This window comes from Phocoena phocoena, chromosome 11, assembly GCF_963924675.1.
Source record: "Phocoena phocoena chromosome 11, mPhoPho1.1, whole genome shotgun sequence".
NCBI lineage: Eukaryota > Metazoa > Chordata > Mammalia > Artiodactyla > Phocoenidae > Phocoena > Phocoena phocoena.
This window is the reverse complement of record NC_089229.1, coordinates 5,817,236-5,837,978: the sequence shown is the minus strand read 5'-3', so window position 1 is coordinate 5,837,978 and position 20,743 is coordinate 5,817,236. Positions and strand designations below refer to the sequence as shown.

Here is a 20,743-nt window from a genome sequence, read left to right as displayed (position 1 = left end):
TTTCATATGAATTTTAGGATGGATTTTCTGTCTCTGAAAGAAACATCATTGAGATTTTTGTAGGGATTCCATTGAATCTGTAGATTGTTTTGGATAGTATTGACATCTTAACTATATGAAGTCTTCCAGTCCATGAGCACAGGACTTCTTTCCACTTATTGGTGTCTTCTTTAGTCTCTTTCAGCAGATATTTTGGAGTTTTCAGTGTACAAATATTTCACCTCCTTGGTTAAATTTATTCCTAAGTATTTTATTCTTTTTTGTAAAAAAATAAATTTATTTATTTATTTTTGGCTGCACTGCGTCTTCGTTGCTGCATGCGGGCTTTCTCTAGTTGTGGTGAGCGGGGGGCTACACTTCGTTGCAGTGCATGGGCTTCTCATTGTGGTGGCTTCTCTTGTTGCAGAGCACGGGCTCTAGATGCGCGGGCTTCAGTAGTTGTGGCACGTGGGCTCAATAGTTGTGGCTCGCGGGCTCTAGAGCACAGGCTCAGTAGTTGTGGCGCACGGGCTTAGTTGCTCTGCGGCATGTGGGATCTTCCCGGACCAGGGCTTGAACCCGTGTCCCCTGTATTGGCAGGTGAATCCTTAACCAATGCACCACCAGGGAAGTCCTGTTTTATTCTTTTTGATGCTATTGCAAATAGGATTGTTTTCTTAATATCCTTTTCAGATTGTTTATTGTTAGTGTATAGAAATGCAACTGCTTGTCTTGCCCGTTGTTTTTGTATCCTGCACCTTTGCTGAATTCGTTTAACTTGTTCTGACATCTGTATTGCTTTTCAAGATGGTCTGTAAAGGCTTGTTTTTGAAGCCACAAGATATCTCCAAAATGTTATGTTGTTTAAAATAAAATCATTGAGAGCTCCTCATAACAGGGGAGATTTTATAAGGACTCAAGTATATGGCACCATTTTTTCTTTTTTTTTCCCTGAGGAATATTTCTTTGGCAAATGTAATATGTCTTGGTGGTGTGACAGAAATGGAGAGATTGAGGCTTCAGCTACAGATGGAATCCCACTTCTCTGCTTACCCATTTTGTAGTTATTTAAACTCACTGAGTCCCAATTTCTTCATCTGCCAATCTACTGCCCATTTTGTGGGGCTGTTGTGAGAGTTAGAAGTAAGGCAGGAGGGGGGAGCCTGTCTCAGACTCTCAGCAGGTGACACCTGTGATGTTATCAGTGGCTGTCTGACCTACCAGGGTTAGGAGATGCTTGGCCAGGTCACCTGCCTTTGAACCTGGTTGCTAGAGTCATCCCAGTGCTTAGACCCTCAGAATCAGATTCTTAAAATGTCAGTACCATGCAAAACAGTCTACAGATTCAATTGTCACCCAGTTTGATTTGGTTCTAGATTTTGAGCAGCGGGTAGAACCAGTGAGAGGTCAGGCTGCCCTGGGCAGAGGTAGGAGGCAGGCGAGGAGTGCCTGGCCTCCAATGCCGCCTTTTAATTTCATCACAATTTTATTTGCATTAAGGTAATACATGTGCAGAATGAGTCACAACATGCTACAAGGCTTATGGTAAAGCCAGCAGCCTCCTCCCCAGGTCCCCTCCCCAGTCCTGATTCCTATTCCCCGTGCAAATCTGGTAGCTACTGGTTTATCACCACGACGTCTCTGAGTAACAACCTTACGTTGCTGTTCTTTATTTTTCAGTTTTAGGGATTACTTTTTAATGTCTTACTATGAAAAATGAAAATTTAGAGACTTAGTCTCTCTACCCGTATATACGCATCTTCTCTCTTATCCTTTTGCTGTAGTCCCATCACAGTTTTTGGTTGAATATTCATTGCATAACCTGTTGTTTTTCCTAAAGTAGTAAATTGCTTTGTTTGCTTGTCTTTCCTTGTACCCATTGTGGTTCATCCCTGTCTCCTGCAGGGTCTGAAGTGCCCCTCAGCAATGTGGTGGGCTGGGCCAGGCCATCTGATGGCCCATTTTTCTTATACTTCCTGAGCCTCCAACCCCTGCCCTGGTCTGGATTAGCCGCCCTCCAGGCCTGTGTACACTTGTCATCCTGGATCCCCCTTCGCCATTTCCCTTCGCCTTCCTTTTCTCTTGGAGCTCCTGGTTCCGGGATCCCATGGCTTCCTTTTTCTTGGTTTACTCCCTCATTCTGGTGGAACACACCCTTCAGTAGCTTTCTGAGAAAGAATGCGCTGGAGATGAACGCTTGGCAAAATTGTATGTCAGGAAAAGTCTTTATTTTGTCATCAGTCTTAATTGGTAGTTTGTCTGGGTGTAGAATTCTGGGCAGTAGATCGTTTTCCCTCAAAATTTGGAAGGCATTGCTCTGTTTTCTTTTAGTTTCCTGTGTCACTCTTGAAGATTCTGCTATCGTTTGGATATCTCACCCTTTGTACATGACCTGCTTTGTTTCTGGGCAGTGTGCCTCAGATGTGGGGGTTTTTTCATTCATTATTGTGGGCACTCAGGTAACCCTTTTAATGGAGCAAATATTGTCCTTTAATCCTGGGACATTCTCTCATATTCTTTTTTTTTTTTTTTTTTTTCCTCAAAATTTCCCTGCCCTCTATTTTTTCTGACTTCTTTTTCATAGTATCCAAATGTGGGACCTCTGGTTTTGATTCTCTGATTTTTGTCTCTTTCCTTGCCTGGTACTCACTTTATTGTCATTTTGTTTCAGTCTCTGGGAGATTTCCTCAATTCCATCTTCTACTCTCTAACCAAAATTTTAAAATTCTGCCACGTTTTAATTTCTTTTGTTAAGAGCACCCTGCTAGAATTTCACGCGTGTAACATCTTCCGTTATCTCACCAATGGTGGTAATTATATGTTATTTTTTCCCCCTGCATCAGCCCCTTTTCCTCCAATTTCCTTTCTTCTCGTTTTGGCCTCTGCCTCCATTTTCAGCTTGGAGGCTTTTCTCTGAGGTCTGATGATCCTGTGTGTTGTGTTTAAGAACTAGACGTTTGAAAACTGTTGATAAGCTGTGTGTATACGTGTGTGTGTGTGGGGGGGTGGAGGTTGTACTGTGATGGGGTCCTGGCCATCTCTCTGGGGAGCCCCTGGTATCACTATCTGTAGGATTTTTCTCCTGGACTTATCTTTCTCCCCAGAAATGAGTTCCCCAGTTTCCAAGCCTGGCTTCCAGAACCTGAGAGCTCACTGGGGAAGGGGCCTGGGGTCTGCACAGTCACTATGTTTATTCTTTCACTTTATCCTACTGTTGTTCAGCCTCCGTCCTCACTGCCCATCCTCCCTCAAGCCTTGTGGTCCCTAAATGGGGCTCTGTGGAGCTGTTATTTCCCCTTGAGAGTAAATACCCTCTCTTCTGCGGAGATTGGTGGGTGAAGGGCATGGTGACAGGTGTGATGGGGGAGGGGCCCTAGGCCTACCTGCTCCCATGGGTTCTAGGTCAGACCGTGCACTGAGCCTGGGTCCCTGAACCCCCTGGGGCTCTGGCCACAGCTCGCTTTGCTTCTTGTGGAGGGTCATACCTTTTTATTCCTTTACTGTTGATTCCACAGGATGTCAGCAACAAGCAGGCACACGTGGGCATTCACAATGCCCTGCCCTGTGTGAGCCCTTTCTGTCCTGCTGTTTGGCCCTATTATCACCTGCCTTGGGAAGCCCCCCCCGCAACCCCGGCACCTCCTGGAGGGTCTTAGAAAGCTGAAAGGGCTCTCTAAGGGTCAGGACCTCCTCATGGGATAGATGGGGAAACTGAGGCCTGAGCAGGGGTAGGCCTCACCCGGGTCCGGTGATGTGGTAGCAGAGCTGAGGCTGAACCCAGGCCTCCCTGCCTCCAGGGAGGCTCTTACTGGAGCCTCCGGGTGTCAGCCCCACACCTGGGCCTTGTGTCCACCTTGACGTCTGTTGAGGGAGTGAAAGCCACGACAGTTTGGGGGCTGCCACCCGACAGGCTGGTCAGCATCTTAACGATGATCCTTCTGGAACATTCCGTAGTGGACTGCTTGGGGACCTTTGGTGAGTCATTGACCTCACCATCTGATCCTCATCCTCTATCCTACGTGGATGAAAATACATCTTGGATTCAGTGAGCGTGTACGAGCACTTCCCCCATAGCCAGCCCTGTGCTGGGCGCAAGAGAGGAAGCAGGCTGGTCCCAGCCTGGGAGGACGCCCGGCTGGTGGGGGAAGCAGACGAAGCAGTGACAGCGGGAGCTGAGGCTGAGCGGGGCTGGGAGCCCCGAGTGCTGGGTGAAAAAGGATGCTCATGGCAGGCAGCCTGGAGGAAGTGGCACTTGGGCCCATTGAAGGGAGAATCAGTTGAAGTTGGCTCAGAAAGAAGGGCAGGAGGAGGGTCCTAGGTGGATGGGACAGCATGAGCAAAGAGGCCTCAAGCAGCTCAGAGGGGTGCACGGTGTGTCCTGCTGCGGAAAGTAGAGGTCAGGGCACCACCGGGGCCTGGCCTGGAGGGGGCGCCGTAGCCTTGAGTTCTGAATGCGTGTTACATCCGTGGTCACCAGCTTGGCCCCTTGTGAGGGCCCTGGGCAGCCTTTCATGAAGTGTTTGGGCATGTGTGTTCTGGGGAGGTTCCCACAAAATCTTTCTGGCTACAGAACGGCTAGTTTGGGGGAGGAAGAACCCAGAAACCTTTCAGCTGTCCCCTTCAGCCTCACGTCCTGTGTGCTCTGCGGTAGCAATTGAAACAGGCATTTAAACTGACGATTAGGACTGAATGTTCCTGTTTTTAAAACATTTCCCAGGAAAAACAAACGTTTGAAAGTTAAACATTTTGGCTGTTAGGATGAAACAGAAGAAAAATCGCATTTGCCTTTTAAATACGGGCACCGGTGTTGGGCTGTGAATCCAGTACCTCCCCCGTGGGACCCGAGGGGGCCGGCCTGCAGCTCGGCGGGTGGAGGGTCTGCCCTCCAAGGACTGTCTGTCCTACAGTGGCGGTGGGGGGTCTTGACGCCCAGGTTTAGGCAGGCGATTTGGACTCCAGCGCTGCTGTGTGACCCCAGGCAAGTGACCTGACTTTCTTAGGCCTCTTTTCTCATCTCCATCTTCCCAGCTAACATTTCTGGATTTCATAGCAGAGCGTGGCATTTACTCCTCCTAACATCCCTAAAGACAGCGATAACAACTACCATCCAGATTGTATAAATCATGCCTTTGGTTTTCTGAATCCTGATGGCTTGGCATCTTGGAGGCTGGCTGACCCCAAGGGACTACCCCTCCAGAGTTAACCCATTGTAGAGATAGTAAAGGACTCACCTCTGAGCACACCTTTCACAAGCAAACCAACTAATCCAGACTCCACACCCCACCCCCAGCCACGTCCTGCATGGGGCTGTCGCACACACTGCCCTGATCAATCACCCCAGGGCCTGGGAGCAGACAACGAGGGTCAGCCCTGCGCCCCAAGCCCACCCGCATTATTCACTAGCCCATCCTCTGCCCGCTTGCCCTGTTTCTAGGGATCTGTGAGTAAAACCTGCTTCCTCAAAGCAGTCATTTCCGTGTCTGCAAGTCTTACCGTACCTGATTAAAACAACTCTCTGTGTAAGTACAATACAGGGGCTTTATGCGTCTCCCCTAGTTTGATTTTTCCAAGAACTCTGTGAAGAGCCCTAAACGTCCCGCCTTTACAGATGAGGATGCCCGGGCTCAGAGAAGTGAGGGTTTCCACTCCCGGCCAGGTAGCCAGGAGAAGGCAGAGATGGGGTCCAGCCTTGCTTTCTAAGGGTGTCTAGAAGCGTTGCATCGAAATTGCTTGTCACGGTGCCTGGCACACAGGGCAGCACAAACCAGCTTCTGGGGGACACAGCCCGTGCAGTGTGCTCCCATCTCTCAGCCCTGCCCTTGGCCCAGGCACCTGTCTTCAGCTTCTCCCGCCTGCTCGGGCTGCACACAGATTCCCCTGGTGCATCGCCGGCCCGTGTCCTCTGTGTGTACATGGCGATGGCACACGTGTGCCCGAGCCCCCTGCAGCCCCGGCGGCAGCTTGAAGCCGAGTCTCCATTCCAGAGTTACTCTAGATCGAGTGCCATCCCAAGAAGTCTGGTCACGTGAATCTCCCAGACATGGGCAAGTGTTTAAACACGGAACTGTCAAAGACGCGCTAAAAATGCAATCAGAGATCGTTATGCCGTCTCTTTATTCCATTCCCCTCTGCTGTGTTCTGCGAGACGGGAATGGGCGGGAGGAGCCATAAGTGGGCAACTGTCTGATTGCCGCTGCATTCAGATAACAGTAAAACTCTGCTGGGCTCCATACACCACTCCGGGAGCGGCGTAGATTATGGAGAAGCTCGCACATATATCACGTTGAATTTAACAGATTATGCAGTTTGGATGTAGCACTTTCTGTTCAATGGGATGGGCAAGTGTTAGCGATAAAGAATTGTGACCTTTTGGAGGGAGATTAATCTTGGAAGTGCAAGTAGCAGATCTTTCGTTTGCATCCCCCTTTGAGCTCCGAACCCCGCGCATACTCGCTGCCATGTGGAATCTACGTGTGGGTGCATATCTATTTGGCCATAGACGGCAAATGAAAAGTTAAAATAGTGTGATCATCTTCCAGTTCTCTGCTGATGAATACCTAATGGTCCTTTTACCACCAACAAATCCATGGCTAGCAAATGCCAGGATTTCAAGTGAGCTGGCTGAGGAGAAACGAAGCATTTGGGGAAGATGAGCTGGACGTTATCACGCAGAATACAAATGCATAACAATGCCCACCAGCTCTGAAAAGCAGGGAGGAGGGCTGGTTTCCACGAGGACTTGCTGCTTCTCCCAGACCTGAGGCTGGGAGATCACACCCCAGCAAGGCGCACCTGGCCCAGGAGCCAAGCGGACCCTCAGGTCTCTGTGCCACTCTTCCCGAATGTCCTGTCTCTCCAGTCCCCAGCTCAGCCTGCATGTCCTACCAGAGGCTGGCTGGTGTGACCACTGTTCTGCGTTCCTGAGGTGAGAGGCTGGGGTTCGAGTGCTGGTTCGCTGTTGTCTTGCTGTGTGACCTCAGGCAAGCCCTTTCCCTCTCTGAGCTCCAGTTTCCTCCTCTGTCCAGTGAGGGGTGTGGATTGGAAGCTCTGCGTGTCACTTCTGGTACAGACCTTAGGGCTAAGCTTTGTTTGGTGCCTTGTCTAGCTTCTGGAGCACAGCCTGTGCTCAGACAGAGCTTGTGGGCAGCTGACCAGGGCCCAGCTTCAGGGAAGAAAACGAGTTTCTGGCTTGCTGGGCTTTTGGGATAGGCTGACTGGATTCTTTGCTTCTGTTGGGCTGAGGGAGGTGGGTGTGAGAAGGCAGTGGGCCCATTTGTCTCCTCTCGGCGCCTCACCAAGCTGGCACAGCCCCCGACACCTGCTGGAGAACAGCCGGGGTTCAGGCACTCTTGGAAGCTTGTCAGGGCAGGTGCTCCCATCTGGGCACTGGGGTGGTCCCCCTGTATATTAGCCCTCTTCTCTGCTGCCAAGGAAGGACAGCCGCAAGAAGGGGCAGAGGGAACAACATTAATTTCCTCTGGGCAGGCATCGGGAGGAAGAGTTTGTTTTCATCTCATCATTTTCCCCACGAAGCCCCTGCAAGTCAAATGGTCATTGAGGGCCCCCAAACACTCTCTCATTCACTACCCAGATACAGGAGGGGGAAGATGAAGCTAAGCCAGAAAGCCTCTGATGATTGGTCGTTGGGCATTTTATCCACAATCAGGTTGGTAAGAGCTGCAGGCTGATGTGAGCATCTAATGCAGCTTTAGGTTGTAGCAACAGAGGTAGCACCCCAGAGCAGAGGAGGGGACTTTTCCACCTGCCTCTGTGATAGTTAAGCTGTAGCAGAGCCTTGGTTCTGGCTCTCCCACCCCCATCTACAAGAGGGCAGGTCCAGTGGGAGAAGATTCAGAGAGAGCCAGTCAGGATTATGGGTGAGGAAGGTGGGTCTGGATAGCAAGCCCTGCCAGGACAGTTGGAAGAAAAATTTGGAGGAAAGGGCGGGATCCAGGTAGACAGAAATCAGCTGGTATAAAGGAGACAGAGCTATCCCAAGATGCATTGATTGATTTATAAATGCATCCATCTATCTCTTTCCATTTATTCATCTATCCATAATCCATCCTTCTTTGCCCATCCATCTATCCATCCACTCATCCATCCATCTATCCATCCACTCATCCATCCATCTATCCATCCACTCATCCATCCATCATGCATCCATCCATCCATCCATCCATCTATCCATCATCCATCCATCATGCATGCATCCATCCATCCATCATCCATCCATCCGTCCATGATGCATCCATCCATCCATCCATCATCCATCCATCATCCATCCATCTATGCATCCATCCATCCATCCATCTATGCATCCACTCATCCATCCATCCATCATCCATCCAATGATCTGTCTACCCTCTGAGAGGCAGTGTAGCATAATGGTACCAGTTCAGGATGAGTTTGATGAGGCCAAGCCACAAAAACTGTCAAACCGTCCATTACCCTTTGTGCTTGTTCATCACTTTATTATTGATTTGTGTAACCTCTCTGAGCCTCCATTTTCCCAGATGTAAAATGGGGATAATAATACTTAAGTGTCTTTGAAGGTTACACACAGCTGGCGAGTTGCCAAGTCCAGGTGACCATGCAGACAGAGATGTGTTTGTGGCTGGACGTCCAGCTCAGCAGGGCCTGGTGCTGGAAGCTTTCTGTGTTCACAAATGGACGCGCCCCCTGCCTCCAAGCCGTGTGGCACCCATCTCTTGGGGAGAAACCAGACAATATTTGAGGGTGTCACGCCAGCATGTTACAGCTCCTGCCCCCCACCTGGCTTTATGTCCAGGAGCTGGTTCTTCCCTGGGAGGGAAGAAGCCTCAGTTACCTCCTCTGACCCGAGGTGGGAGGAACAGGAGACAGCCCACAGCCTCCTGCCCACTCCTCAGTCCCTGGTAGTCAGGAGCTTCGGAAATAAATGAAACTCTATGGTTGGAGTAATTTGCTCATTTGCTTAAGTAACACCCCCAGTCAGAGACACGACATCAATACATTAGTGCGGTCGGGCTCCCCCAGCCGGGGCGGCGCGCCGAGTGGGGTGGATGGATGCTGTGAAGTGGAAACGCACGAACTGGTGCTGGAAGGCAGTCATGGTGGCCACTGCTCCGGCCGCGACTGCAGCGTGGCGAGGGGCTGGCCTGGTGGCCTTGAACGAGCCTGAGCTGCTGACCCAGAGGTGTGGAGTCAGCTGGACCAGCACCTAGCATTGCTTCTGCCGCTCACCTGCTGCGGGACCTGGGCAGGTTCCTGACCTGGGACCCTCGTTGCCCAGCTTCGAGGCGGAGGTGACAGAGCCCACCTCGGGAGGGCCCAGCCTTTTTACCAAGGGTGTCTGGCCCAACAGTCAGGTCCCAGAAATGGCAGGCCTCTCTGTGCTGTCCTCCACGACCCTTCTGCAGATGTTCAGGCCCAGGCAAGCCTCTCCCCTCCCTGCCGGCAGCCTGAGCCTCACTGGAGAGAGGAGGCTCTGCACCGTGTCACCCGGGGTGCCGGCGGGGGCTTCGCTTTCCAGACTTCTGCTGGGGCCTGCTTGGGATGGAGATGGTGAAGACGTCTCCTCTCTGCTCCTGCTTCTTTCCTGTGAGGAGAACAAGAGGACGTCTCAGCATCCCTGGGCCAGGCTGGGATGACAAATAGGACGATGAGTGAGGCGGGGAGGCAGAGGGGCCTTGGGGAGCTCATCGCCACGGCCTGGTTGGCAGCTCGGAGGGGCAGGGGCCAGGTCTGGTCCCCTTCGTCTCCAGGGGCTGTGGCCGGGGCCGGAATCCCCAGCGCTGCCGGGAGTGGGCAGTACCTTAAAATGAGTGAAGTGGGCTGGGAGTGAGTGGTAGGGGCAGGTGGGGACTGGGCAAACTGCCCTCTGCTTCCTGTCTAAGGGAAGCACAGGCACTCAGCACTTGCCTAGGCCAGGATGGTGAGATTTTAAAATTGATTGATTGATTTTTAGAAAACAGAAAGAATGACATTTTATTGGAATTTCTCTAATTTTTAATGTTGGCAGCAAATGCAAATTTAGAAAAGCCAAAAAAATATGCCAAACAAAATACGTCTGTGGGCAGGGCCGGCCTGCTGGCTTCTAGTTTGCAAACTCTGGCCCAGGGAAGCTGACTTTTTCTGAACACCAAAAGGCTTTGTGTGTTTCCATTCACTGTCTTGTATAATCCTAGAACGGTCTTGCGAGGTAGGCATTAATCTTCCTGTTTCACACGTGAGGAAACGGAGGTCAAGTCACATAGCCGGTTAGTGGCAGAACTGGGTCTGGGACCCAGCTGTCAGCCCCTGGAGGCCATGCCTGGCATCGGACAGCCTCCCAGAGTTGACAAACACCAAAGAAGAGAGAACGCTATTTTCTCAAACCTGTAAAGAAGTCTGGGTGGCCGGTGAGGCAGTGATGAACAGATTATGGTTTTCTGCTTGTTTTGTGAAAAACTCCTCTCTCCGTGCTGGGGTCCCCACCTCCTCTGTGGCCAGGCTCGGAGGCGAGCGGCCACCCAACAGCCCTTTGCCACGACCATAGAGCCTGGGGCCAGGCAGAATGGGCAGGTCCCAACTGCAGGGATGGGAGGGGTGCGGGCTGGAGAAGTTTCTAATTGGGTTCATTGCAATTAGAATATGATAATAGTTGTAGTTATGGTACCTAGAACTGCATTGTATGGCACAGCCATAAAACTCACCCTGCCCCTTCCTGGAGCTTCCACAGTGCTGGGCAAACGGGATTCTTCCTGGAGCCTTATGGGGAGCTGAGTCTGATCCCACGTCTGTCACAGCTGACCTGGTATTGTGGGCCCCAGTTCCCAGTAAGGCAGGAAGTCCTCAGAATTTGGAGAAGAGGCATTTCTGGAATTGGGTTTCTGATAGAAGGCTCACACAGCAGAGGAGGTCGAGTTTCAGGTCATGGTCAAGAGTGAGAAAGCTCTGCTGTCCCTGGACTGTGTTACCCCTGGGTGGGACCAGCCACAGGGAAGGGGCTTGGTGGAGCTGGGGGCCACACGAGGCCCTTGGCCCCCAGAAAGGGTCAGTTACCAGGCACACTCACGTTGATCAGAGGGGAAACTGAGGCCCAGAGAGGTTAAAGTGACCTGCTCGGATGAGAGGTGACAGAACCCAGGTCTGCTGGCTCTAAAGCTGGACACTTTGCCCTGTGTGTGCTCCTGTGGGAGTCACGGTCACTGGGAACGGAGAAGACGCCTCCTGAGGTGTGGATCTCTGTTAGCCCGGGGCGGTCCTCTGGGCAGGTTCCCTTTCACATCACCCTGGGACCCCCGGATGGGAGGCTGGAGCCAGAGGTGTGGCCACGGCTCTCGGTGGTCAGGATGGGCCCTCGCCCTGGCCTTGTCGAGGGCGCTTTCCCGGGCTTTCCCCGAGTAGGTGGAAAGTCTGGGGTCACACAGGACTGCCTGGCTCAGAATCCAGCTCTGACGCCTTCTGGCCACGTGGCCTCCAGCACATCACCCCGCAGCTTCCGGAGCCTCAGTTTCCGCGTCTGCATGATGGACGCGATGAAGGCCTGGCTCCGTGCCTGACGTGTAGTAGGGCTTATACGTGCACAGGGTCGTGCTAACTAGCCACTCACTGCTGACGAATTTGGACAAAAGAAGCGACTTTCTTGCTGAAACAGACGCAGAGTAGAGTTTGGTGTCTTTTGTCCCGGCTCCTCAGAAACCAGAGCTCAGGTGGTTTAGAAGTTCCATTCAGTGGCCGCAGTTACTTGTCTGTGAAATGGCTATGGAATGTCACCATTCTCCTGCCTGGACACCCCGTCTCCCCAAGGCCCCGTGCTGGGCTGGCACCTTCACACGCCCCTTGGTGTTTGCTTGACCCACCAGGGCACGCCCTTGAGGAGGGGGCAAGAAAAAGGCTTGGGCCTCGGGGTTCACCTTCAGAATTCATTTTTTTATCCTAATCAGGTACCATCATGACTCTTTATCCAGGCCCGGAGAGCCTAGCAGCTGAGGCTGGTGGGAGGTCGGGAGTCCCGGGCCTGAGCCTGGGGTCAGGCTGGCTGCTGGCGGGTGTTGGGGAGCCGGGGTGGGTGGCGGCCAGTTTACTGAGGCCGAGGGGCTGTGGTAGCCTTGGGCGGCTGTGCTGGAACCCAGCCCATGGCCAGATCACCCGGGACGCAGTGCACACACCTGCCTAGGGCATCTGTGACGTAAGGCCCCAGAGAAAGCAAGGGGAAGAAGCACGGCGTTGAGGAACCGCCTGGAATTTGCAGAGGGCACAGCTGGAAGGACCCTAGTATTAGCTCAGTGTATGTTATACACGGATGGTTTTGTTTTGTTCCCACTTAGACTGTGTTTTGACTTTGAATTCCATGGCAGTAGGGGTGGGGATGGGCAGCGTAATCTTTCCCGAGCGTAGGGTCTCCAAAGGTTTGACCTGGGCTCTGCAAAGAACTTGCAATCCCTGTTTATGTGGAAGCTAACAAGTCAGACCCCCAGGTGGAGGGGGCCTGAGACAGTGAGGCTGGCGAGGCAGGCCTGGGGGTCCAGGGCAGGGTCTCCTTCCAGTGGAAAAGTGGCCCGGACAGAAGAAACGGAGGTGGGGGAGTCCTGAGGATGAGGCCGGGTCCACTGCAGCTCAGAGGCCCTGCAGGAAACTGTCCAGCCCCGTCCCGCTGGTCTGGGGGGCAGGCGGCCTGTCACCCAGCAGCAGCGGGGGCAGGGAGGCCACAGGGATGGTGACCAGGCTGCTGCCGCCGCCTCTGATCAGAAGGCACCTGTCGGCAGCGAGGGTCAGCTCTGCCAGGGGGTCCAGGGGCTCTTGCCTGCCCCCTCCCCCCGGCACTGTGGCCTCCAGAAGCCAACAGCGGTGCACTGTGTGTCTGTCTGTCGCCTCTGCAGGCAGCCTGCCCTACGAGTACAAGATCGTGATCGCAGGCAACCACGAGCTGACCTTCGACCAGGAGTTCATGGCCGACCTCATCAAGCAGGACTTTTACTACTTCCCGTCCGTGTCGAAGCTGAAGCCGGAGAACTACGAGAACGTGCAGTCGCTGCTAACCAACTGCATCTACCTGCAGGACTCGGAGGTCACCGTGCGGGGCTTCCGGATCTACGGCTCCCCGTGGTGAGTGTGCCTGGTGGGCGCCGTTCTGACCACTGGTGACAGCAAAGCTGTGCTGGGGGGATGGAGGAGGTGAGGCTGAGTGCATGGAGGGAAGAGGGGCTGGAAGAGGCAGCAGAGAGACCCGGGGCCAGCTCTCCCCTCATGCTGTGTGACCCTAGGCAGGTCGCTGCCACTCTCTGAGCCTTGTTTTCCCCATATCTTGTAAATAATTATATATGCTATACTGTCTCACGTATAGGCACATACTATTAGTATCCCCATTTTCCTGGTGAGGAAACTGAGGCACAGAGAGGGTAAGGGCCTGGCTGAAGGTCACACAGGTAGGAATGGGCAGAGCTGAGATTAAACCCAGGCAGTTTGGTTCCAGAATCCTTGCTTTTAATCATTATTCCATGTGCTAGGAATGTCCCTGTTGTCTGTCCCTCTGACACACACAGAAGATGCATAGGTGGGGGGGTGATGATTGATTAGCCAGATGAGGAGAGGCAGTCGGAATTTTCCTGGAAGGCCAAAGGCCTGCTTTACTGTATTGGGGACAGCAGCTGTTTAAATCACAAGTATACATCAAACCTTTGTTCCCTGCTGGGGACACAGAGCAATCAGACCTCATCCCTAGGCTCACCTGGCTAAGTGGGGATCATGGTGAGAACAGGTCATGACAGGTCTGCGTGATGGTCGGTGTGTCCATAGTAACCCCTGTGATGATGGTGATGGTGATGATGGTGGTGGTGATGATGGTGATGGTGATGATGATGGTGGTGATGGTGATGATGGTGATGGTGATGATGGTGGTGGTGATGATGGTGATGGTGATGATGATGGTGGTGATGGTGATGATGGTGATGGTGATGATGGTGATGGTGATGATGGTGATGGTGATGATGATGGTGATGGTGATGATGATGGTGGTGATGGTGATGATGGTGATGATGGTGATGGTGATGATGGTGATGGTGATGATGGTGATGATGATGATGGTGATGGTGGTGATGGTGGTGATGATGGTGATGGTGGTGATGGTGGTGATGATGGTGATGGTGATGATGGTGATGGTGGTGATGATGGTGATGATGGTGATGGTGATGATGGTGATGGTGATGATGGTGATGGTGATGATGATGGTGATGGTGATGATGATGGTGATGATGGTGATGATGGTGATGATGGTGGTGGTGATGATGGTGATGATGATGGTGGTGATGGTGATGATGGTGATGGTGATGATGGTGATGATGGTGATGGTGATGATGATGGTGATGGTGGTGATGATGGTGATGGTGATGATGGTGATGGTGATGATGGTGATGATGGTGATGGTGGTGATGATGGTGGTGGTGATGATGATGATGGTGATGATGGTGATGATGGTGATGGTGATGATGGTGATGGTGGTGATGATGGTGATGATGGTGATGGTGATGATGGTGATGATGGTGATGATGGTGATGGTGATGATGGTGATGATGGTGATGATGGTGATGATGATGGTGATGGTGATGGTGGTGATGATGGTGATGATGGTGATGGTGATGATGGTGATGGTGATGATGGTGATGGTGATGATGGTGATGGTGATGATGATGGTGATGGTGATGATGATGGTGATGATGGTGATGATGGTGATGATGGTGGTGGTGATGATGGTGATGGTGATGATGATGGTGGTGATGGTGATGATGGTGATGGTGATGATGGTGATGATGGTGATGGTGATGATGATGGTGATGGTGGTGATGATGGTGATGGTGATGATGGTGATGGTGATGATGGTGATGATGGTGATGGTGGTGATGATGATGGTGGTGATGATGATGATGGTGATGATGGTGATGATGGTGATGATGGTGATGGTGATGATGGTGATGATGGTGATGATGGTGATGATGATGGTGATGGTGATGGTGGTGATGATGGTGATGATGGTGATGGTGATGATGGTGATGGTGATGATGGTGATGGTGATGATGATGGTGATGGTGATGATGATGGTGATGATGGTGATGATGGTGATGATGGTGGTGGTGATGATGATGGTGATGATGGTGATGATGATGGTGATGGTGATGGTGGTGATGATGGTGATGATGGTGATGGTGATGATGGTGATGGTGATGATGGTGATGATGGTGATGATGGTGATGATGGTGATGGTGATGATGGTGATGATGATGGTGGTGATGATGGTGATGATGGTGATGGTGATGATGGTGATGGTGATGATGGTGATGGTGATGATGATGGTGATGGTGATGATGATGGTGATGATGGTGATGATGGTGATGATGGTGGTGGTGATGATGATGGTGATGGTGATGGTGGTGATGATGGTGATGATGGTGATGGTGATGATGGTGATGGTGATGATGGTGATGATGGTGATGATGGTGATGGTGATGATGGTGATGGTGATGATGGTGATGGTGATGATGATGGTGATGATGGTGATGGTGATGATGGTGATGGTGATGATGATGGTGATGGTGGTGATGATGGTGGTGATGGTGATGGTGGTGATGATGGTGATGGTGATGATGGTGGTGATGATGGTGATGATGGTGATGGTGGTGATGGTGATGGTGATGATGGTGATGGTGATGATGGTGGTTCAGATTGTGATGATGTTGATGGTGGCAGCAGATCATTCCTGAACAGTTACAGTAAGCTGGGCCCTGGGCTTAAATCTCCACAAGGATTGTCTCTAATCCTTGCTCAGCCTTGTGAGGACTGATATATCGTCCCCGTCCTGTAGTTGGATAGACCACGTGGCCCTTAGAGGCCCAGCTGGCAATGGACACAGGGTGCCAAGTGCTGACAGGGTGAGGAGGACACCCTACACAGGAAGGAGAGACCTCACGTGCTTGAAAGAGTGGCTTGATTCCAGAAGGCTCCCTGGAGGGGGTGGGGTGACCTGAGCCACGAGGGAAGAGAAGGGCATTCACAGGCGTGGAGGGGTGGCAGGGCCTGAGGCTGCACCATCACCCAGAGCAGCACACGTAGGGAGGCTGACGGGCGATCTGTGGGGACCCGGGGCCTGTCTGGGTGCAGGGACTTCAGGGAGAGCGGCTGCTGACACAGTGTGGCTGGGGAGCCCTGGGGCGGCCCTGGCTGATACCACATGGTGACCACCTGCTGGCTAGAGGCTGTGAGGGGTTTAGGACGTGGCCCCATCCTCCCAAGGCCTCCTCATGGGGCAGAGGGGAGATGCTGGGCTGTCCTGCCTTCCTTGAGCCCCAGGAGATGCCTGCTGTCATCTCCCTGGTCCTTGCCGTGCACAGGGTCTCCACAAACCCTCCCGGCGGCCTGTGAGGTCCTGACGAGGACTGAGGTCGGGGGCCCTCAGGGGTGTGATGAGCTCGGGGCCAAGGCCAGGAGAGGGGAGCAGATGGCCGAGTCTGCCTGGCAGGCTATGAGAGCCCAGACCTGGAGGGGAAGTCTGTTAGGCAAAAAACCAGAAGGAGGTCATTGTCAAAGGAGGAACCAGCGTGAGCAAAGGCGTGGAGGTGAGCTGAGCACAATGGGAGGGGTGGGGCGGTGGGAGATGAGGCTAGAGGGTCAGGAGGGTCAGGTGCCAGACCAGGGAATCTGGACTGGATCTCTTTGCCCAGTGGTTTCCAACACCCTGTCTCCCCTGCACACTCACATACCCATACACACCCACACCCATACACACAACATTTTGTTTAAAGTTAGATTGCTTACAAGTTAACAGCACGGCTTTGGAACCAAACTGCCTGGGCTCAACTCTTGGCCTCACCTCTTATGGGCTGTGTGACCCTGGGTGAGTCACTTGACCTCTCGGTGCCTCAGTTTCCTCCTCTGCACAATGGGAGTGATGGGGCACCTCCTGCAGGGGGTGGTTGCAGAGATGTCAGGAGGGTTCAGCTGAGCCCAGTGGCCGCACCAGGCTTTCCGCGAATGGAGACATCATTCTTGTTATTTGCTATGTGGAGCCCCCTTCCATCACAGCCTTGCCCGGGACCCAGACGTGGGATGGAGGACAACAGGGGGTGGGAGCCGGCAGGTGTCACTCAGTGTCCTTCCCACCCCACCCAGAGCAGCTCTGTGCAGCCCCACAGCTGGGCCCCGAAGAACCCCTTTGACGGCCAGCTCCCCAGGCTCCTGGCCGGGATGTCAGGCCAGCCCTGTGGTCCCCTATGCCAGCTGCAGGCCAAGAGCTGCTGCTGCTGAGGCCTGAGTGAGGCCGCTGTCAGCCTTGCTGGAGTCCAGCTGCTCTGTGCTCGAGCTGCCTGTGGTCTCTGCTTTGACTTCTGTGGCTCCAGCACGGGTAGTTCTGGACCTTTTAGTTGCAGGCCCCCTGGGGCCTGAGTGAGAGGAGTGCCTATCTTCTCCTTGACCCTTACCTTCGTCCCAGCTGGACGCACACCCCCGGCCCCATGCCATGGCGGGCCCAGCACCAGGCTGCTACACAGAGAAGGGACCCCAGGAGGGCTTGGTGAGATCCAGGAGGGCTCCCTGTTGGAGGGGGTATTTGAAGGAGGTGTGGGGTTTCCATAGGCGGAAGAGGCAAGGGAGGAGCCATATTTCGGAGCCCCTGTGATGTGCCGGACCCTGCCACACTCTTCTTGGGCCTGCTGTTGGTTCACAGCCCTTAACGCCGAGAGCTAGACGGCACCTTGTCTGCATTCTGAGATGCAGGCTGTGAGCTGGCATTCCATGCAGCAACCCTGGGTTCCTTTAGGCCCCGTCTGGGGCTGGGAGCAGGTGGTGTGAGGTGAGACGTGGGCTCGTGTGCTTGGGGAAGTTTCACTAAATTTCCCCCTGTGTGAGCCAGTTGCTTGCACCTGCTTCCATGGCACCAAGGAACTAACCCTGATTTCCTTCTGCCACCTTCCCCCCTGGGACCTGCATGCCTGGGAGGGTGGGCCCCTGCCACCAGGCCCCCGGAATCTCAGCAACTGTAGTGGCTGGGAGGTTGGGTGGTAAGGGAAGGGTTGTCCAAATTGGGGTAACACCACCTCTTAGCTGTGTGACTCTGGGCAAGTGCCTAGCCTTTCTGGTCCCTCTATACAGGGAAATGGTACTGCCAACCCTATAGGGGGGTTGTGAGGGCTGCGTGGGCCCATCCAGATGAAGGCCAGGCCCAGAGTGTGGCCTTGGAGGTTGGTTGTGGTTATTATTACTGGGAAGCCGCTGGGGTGGAGACCAGGACAGAGAGAGCTCTGTTCCCGCTGATACCTCAACAGCCCCTAGAATAGGACCAGGCCTGCAATCGCCTCCTTTTACAGAAGGGTAAGTAGAGGCCCCGGTGAGGACGTGGCTTGTCCAGGGCCACACAGTGAGTGGTTCTCCTGACTCTCAGTCTGCTCCAAGATGGAGGCCCTTTTGTGAACGCCTGCTGTGTGCCAGGCGTGGGGCAGCGTGCTCTTCGTGTGTCCTTGGTCCTCTGAATAGCCTCAGGACGCACATCGGCCTTGTTGGCCCATTGAGACCTGGGGATTGAAATGATGTTCTCATGGCCGCCCATTGGTTGGTTAATTCATTGATCAAGTATTTGTCCCGTGGCCACTCCAGGGACGTGCCACGGGCCAGACAGATGCAGCTCCCGTCTTCACGGGGTTTTTACCCTCGTGGGAGACACATCAGCCACCAATGCCTTGGTTCAACAAGAGCCATGGAGGAGAAGCTCTGGGAGCTGGGGTCGGGGAGATCTCCCCACAGGAGAGCCATAGACGCAAGCAGCTCTGGGGGCTGGGAAGGGTGTGACAGCAGAGGAAACAGTCCCGGCAAGACGCAGGAGGCTCAGAGGGCTGTGGATGTGCTGGGGGTGGAGTGTGGCTTCCAGAGTCTCAGTGAGAGAGCAAAGGCCAGAGGCTGGGTCATCAGGCCAGGCTGGCGGCTGCCACGGTGGGCGGTGGCCTCACCCTGGTCTCCCAGCGCTCAGTGAGTTGCAACTCCTGTAGCCCTGTGTCCTCAGCCCGTGGGGACCTGGCACATCACACCCGAGGCCTGGAAGGGGCACAGTGCTCGTGTGTGCAGAGCTGACTTTCAGTCACGCTTGTGCCCTGGACCCAGACACACCAGGGACGTCCCCACCGCCCTGACTCTCACTTCACATCTGACCTCGGCAAGTCACGTCTCTCTGAGCCTCTGTCTTCCATCTGGGCAAGGGGGCACCAGGGTGTTCTCTGTGATGTCGTCAGGTGAAGCCATACTGGGGAAGTGGCACTTATCAGTCCCCAAGAAGGTATTCCTGGCCAAAGAACCTCGTGGCCTGGCTGCCAACTCTGCTTGGCTCGGGGGGGCTGTTTGCCATCCCCACTGTCTGTCGAGGTTTAGGCTGGGCGAGCTCAGCCCCCGGCGCCTGGGCGTATGGCAGCTTGTTAGGAGGGGATGGACAACAAAGCTGGTAGTGATTATTATTAAATTCAGATGTTCAGGGTTTTCGTTTTCTTTTTCCCGTGCCCTTAACATATTGACTAACACATGGAATACAGGCGACTCTAGCAGCATCGTAACACCAGCAGGCGGGGATCAGGGATCAGATAAACCAGTAGCCATAAGTAACCTAATATCAGTGGTACCTGGGGCATGTGGGCAAAGCTGACCCACGCTGGGGGCAGACCTGTTCTGTGTCGTCCTACAAGGCAGAGCAGGGACACAGAAGGCAGGTTCTCAGCAGTGTGGGAAGACAGTCCCACAGGCAGGAGCCCAGAGGAGAGGCAGTTGGGCCTTACTGCGTGGTGAGCTGCCCATTACAAGGGGCATGCAAGCAGAGATACACTGTGTCTGGGCCTGGTGTCCTCCCAGCTCCTCCCCCATGCAGAGGGCCACTGTTTCTCTGCCTGAGGCTGATGACCCCCTGTAAGCAGAGGGATGCATGGGCCTGCTCTCAGAGAAGCCCTTTTGGCGCTAGACTTGGGACGAGGTTGGCCTTGATATTGAGGACTCACCAAAGCAAGCTCGGAGGAGGAAGCAGACAGCAAACTCATGGTCGCCATGTTACCTAAGTGTTGCCGCCAGGGGATGCTCTGCTTGGGAGACTGGTGGGTCAGATTTGAATGGTTCCACTTCTTGTGAGACACACACTTGGAGGCACACAGCGGCCGCCAGGTGCCTGGCCCCCTGCAGGGTTCTGGAGTCCCAAGAATGGGCCCGGCCTGGCTGTGTCCCCCGTGACAGGGCACCATCACCAATCCCATTTTGCAGGATGGTCAGAGGCAGAGAGAGAATAATTTTGTAACGTGAATATGTCCTATGCAATATTTTAAATGTACATACACTAAAAGAATTGTGCCGTTTGTCTGAAGTTCAAATTTAACGGGGCATGTTGTGTTTCGTCTGGCCACCCGTATCCTGAGACAGTTGGGTTCTGCCTGTTTTTCGAACTTTATAAAAATGGACTCATGTGTTGTTCCATGACTGCTTTTTTTCACTCAGTATTATATATTTTTAAGCTTCTTCCATGTCGTCATGTGCAGTTGTGATTGGTTCTCTTCTCAGTGCTGTGTAGGATTTCATCGTATGAATATATCACGATTTATTTATCCATTCTAACCAGTTCCCACCACCCTTGCTTTGGGCCCATTATAAATAATATTGCTGTGAACATTCCACACGTCTCTTAGTGCACATAGAGATTCACTCCTGAATGTGTGTGCGTGTGTGGACACACACGCGCACACACACGCGCACACACACACACACACACGCACACACACACTCAGGGACGGAG

General features: G+C 53.2%; 1 protein-coding gene across 1 annotated transcript in view; it reads left to right on the top strand.

Annotated features, from left to right (window-relative positions):
• MPPED1 (metallophosphoesterase domain containing 1) overlaps window positions 1-20,743 on the top strand; it is a 64,577-nt gene that overhangs the window by 25,804 nt on the left and 18,030 nt on the right. Inside the window, exon 3 of the mRNA XM_065887720.1 lies at window positions 12,825-13,050. Within this exon, the coding sequence (XP_065743792.1) occupies window positions 12,825-13,050 (226 nt within the window). The remainder of the gene's footprint in view (window positions 1-12,824; window positions 13,051-20,743) is intronic.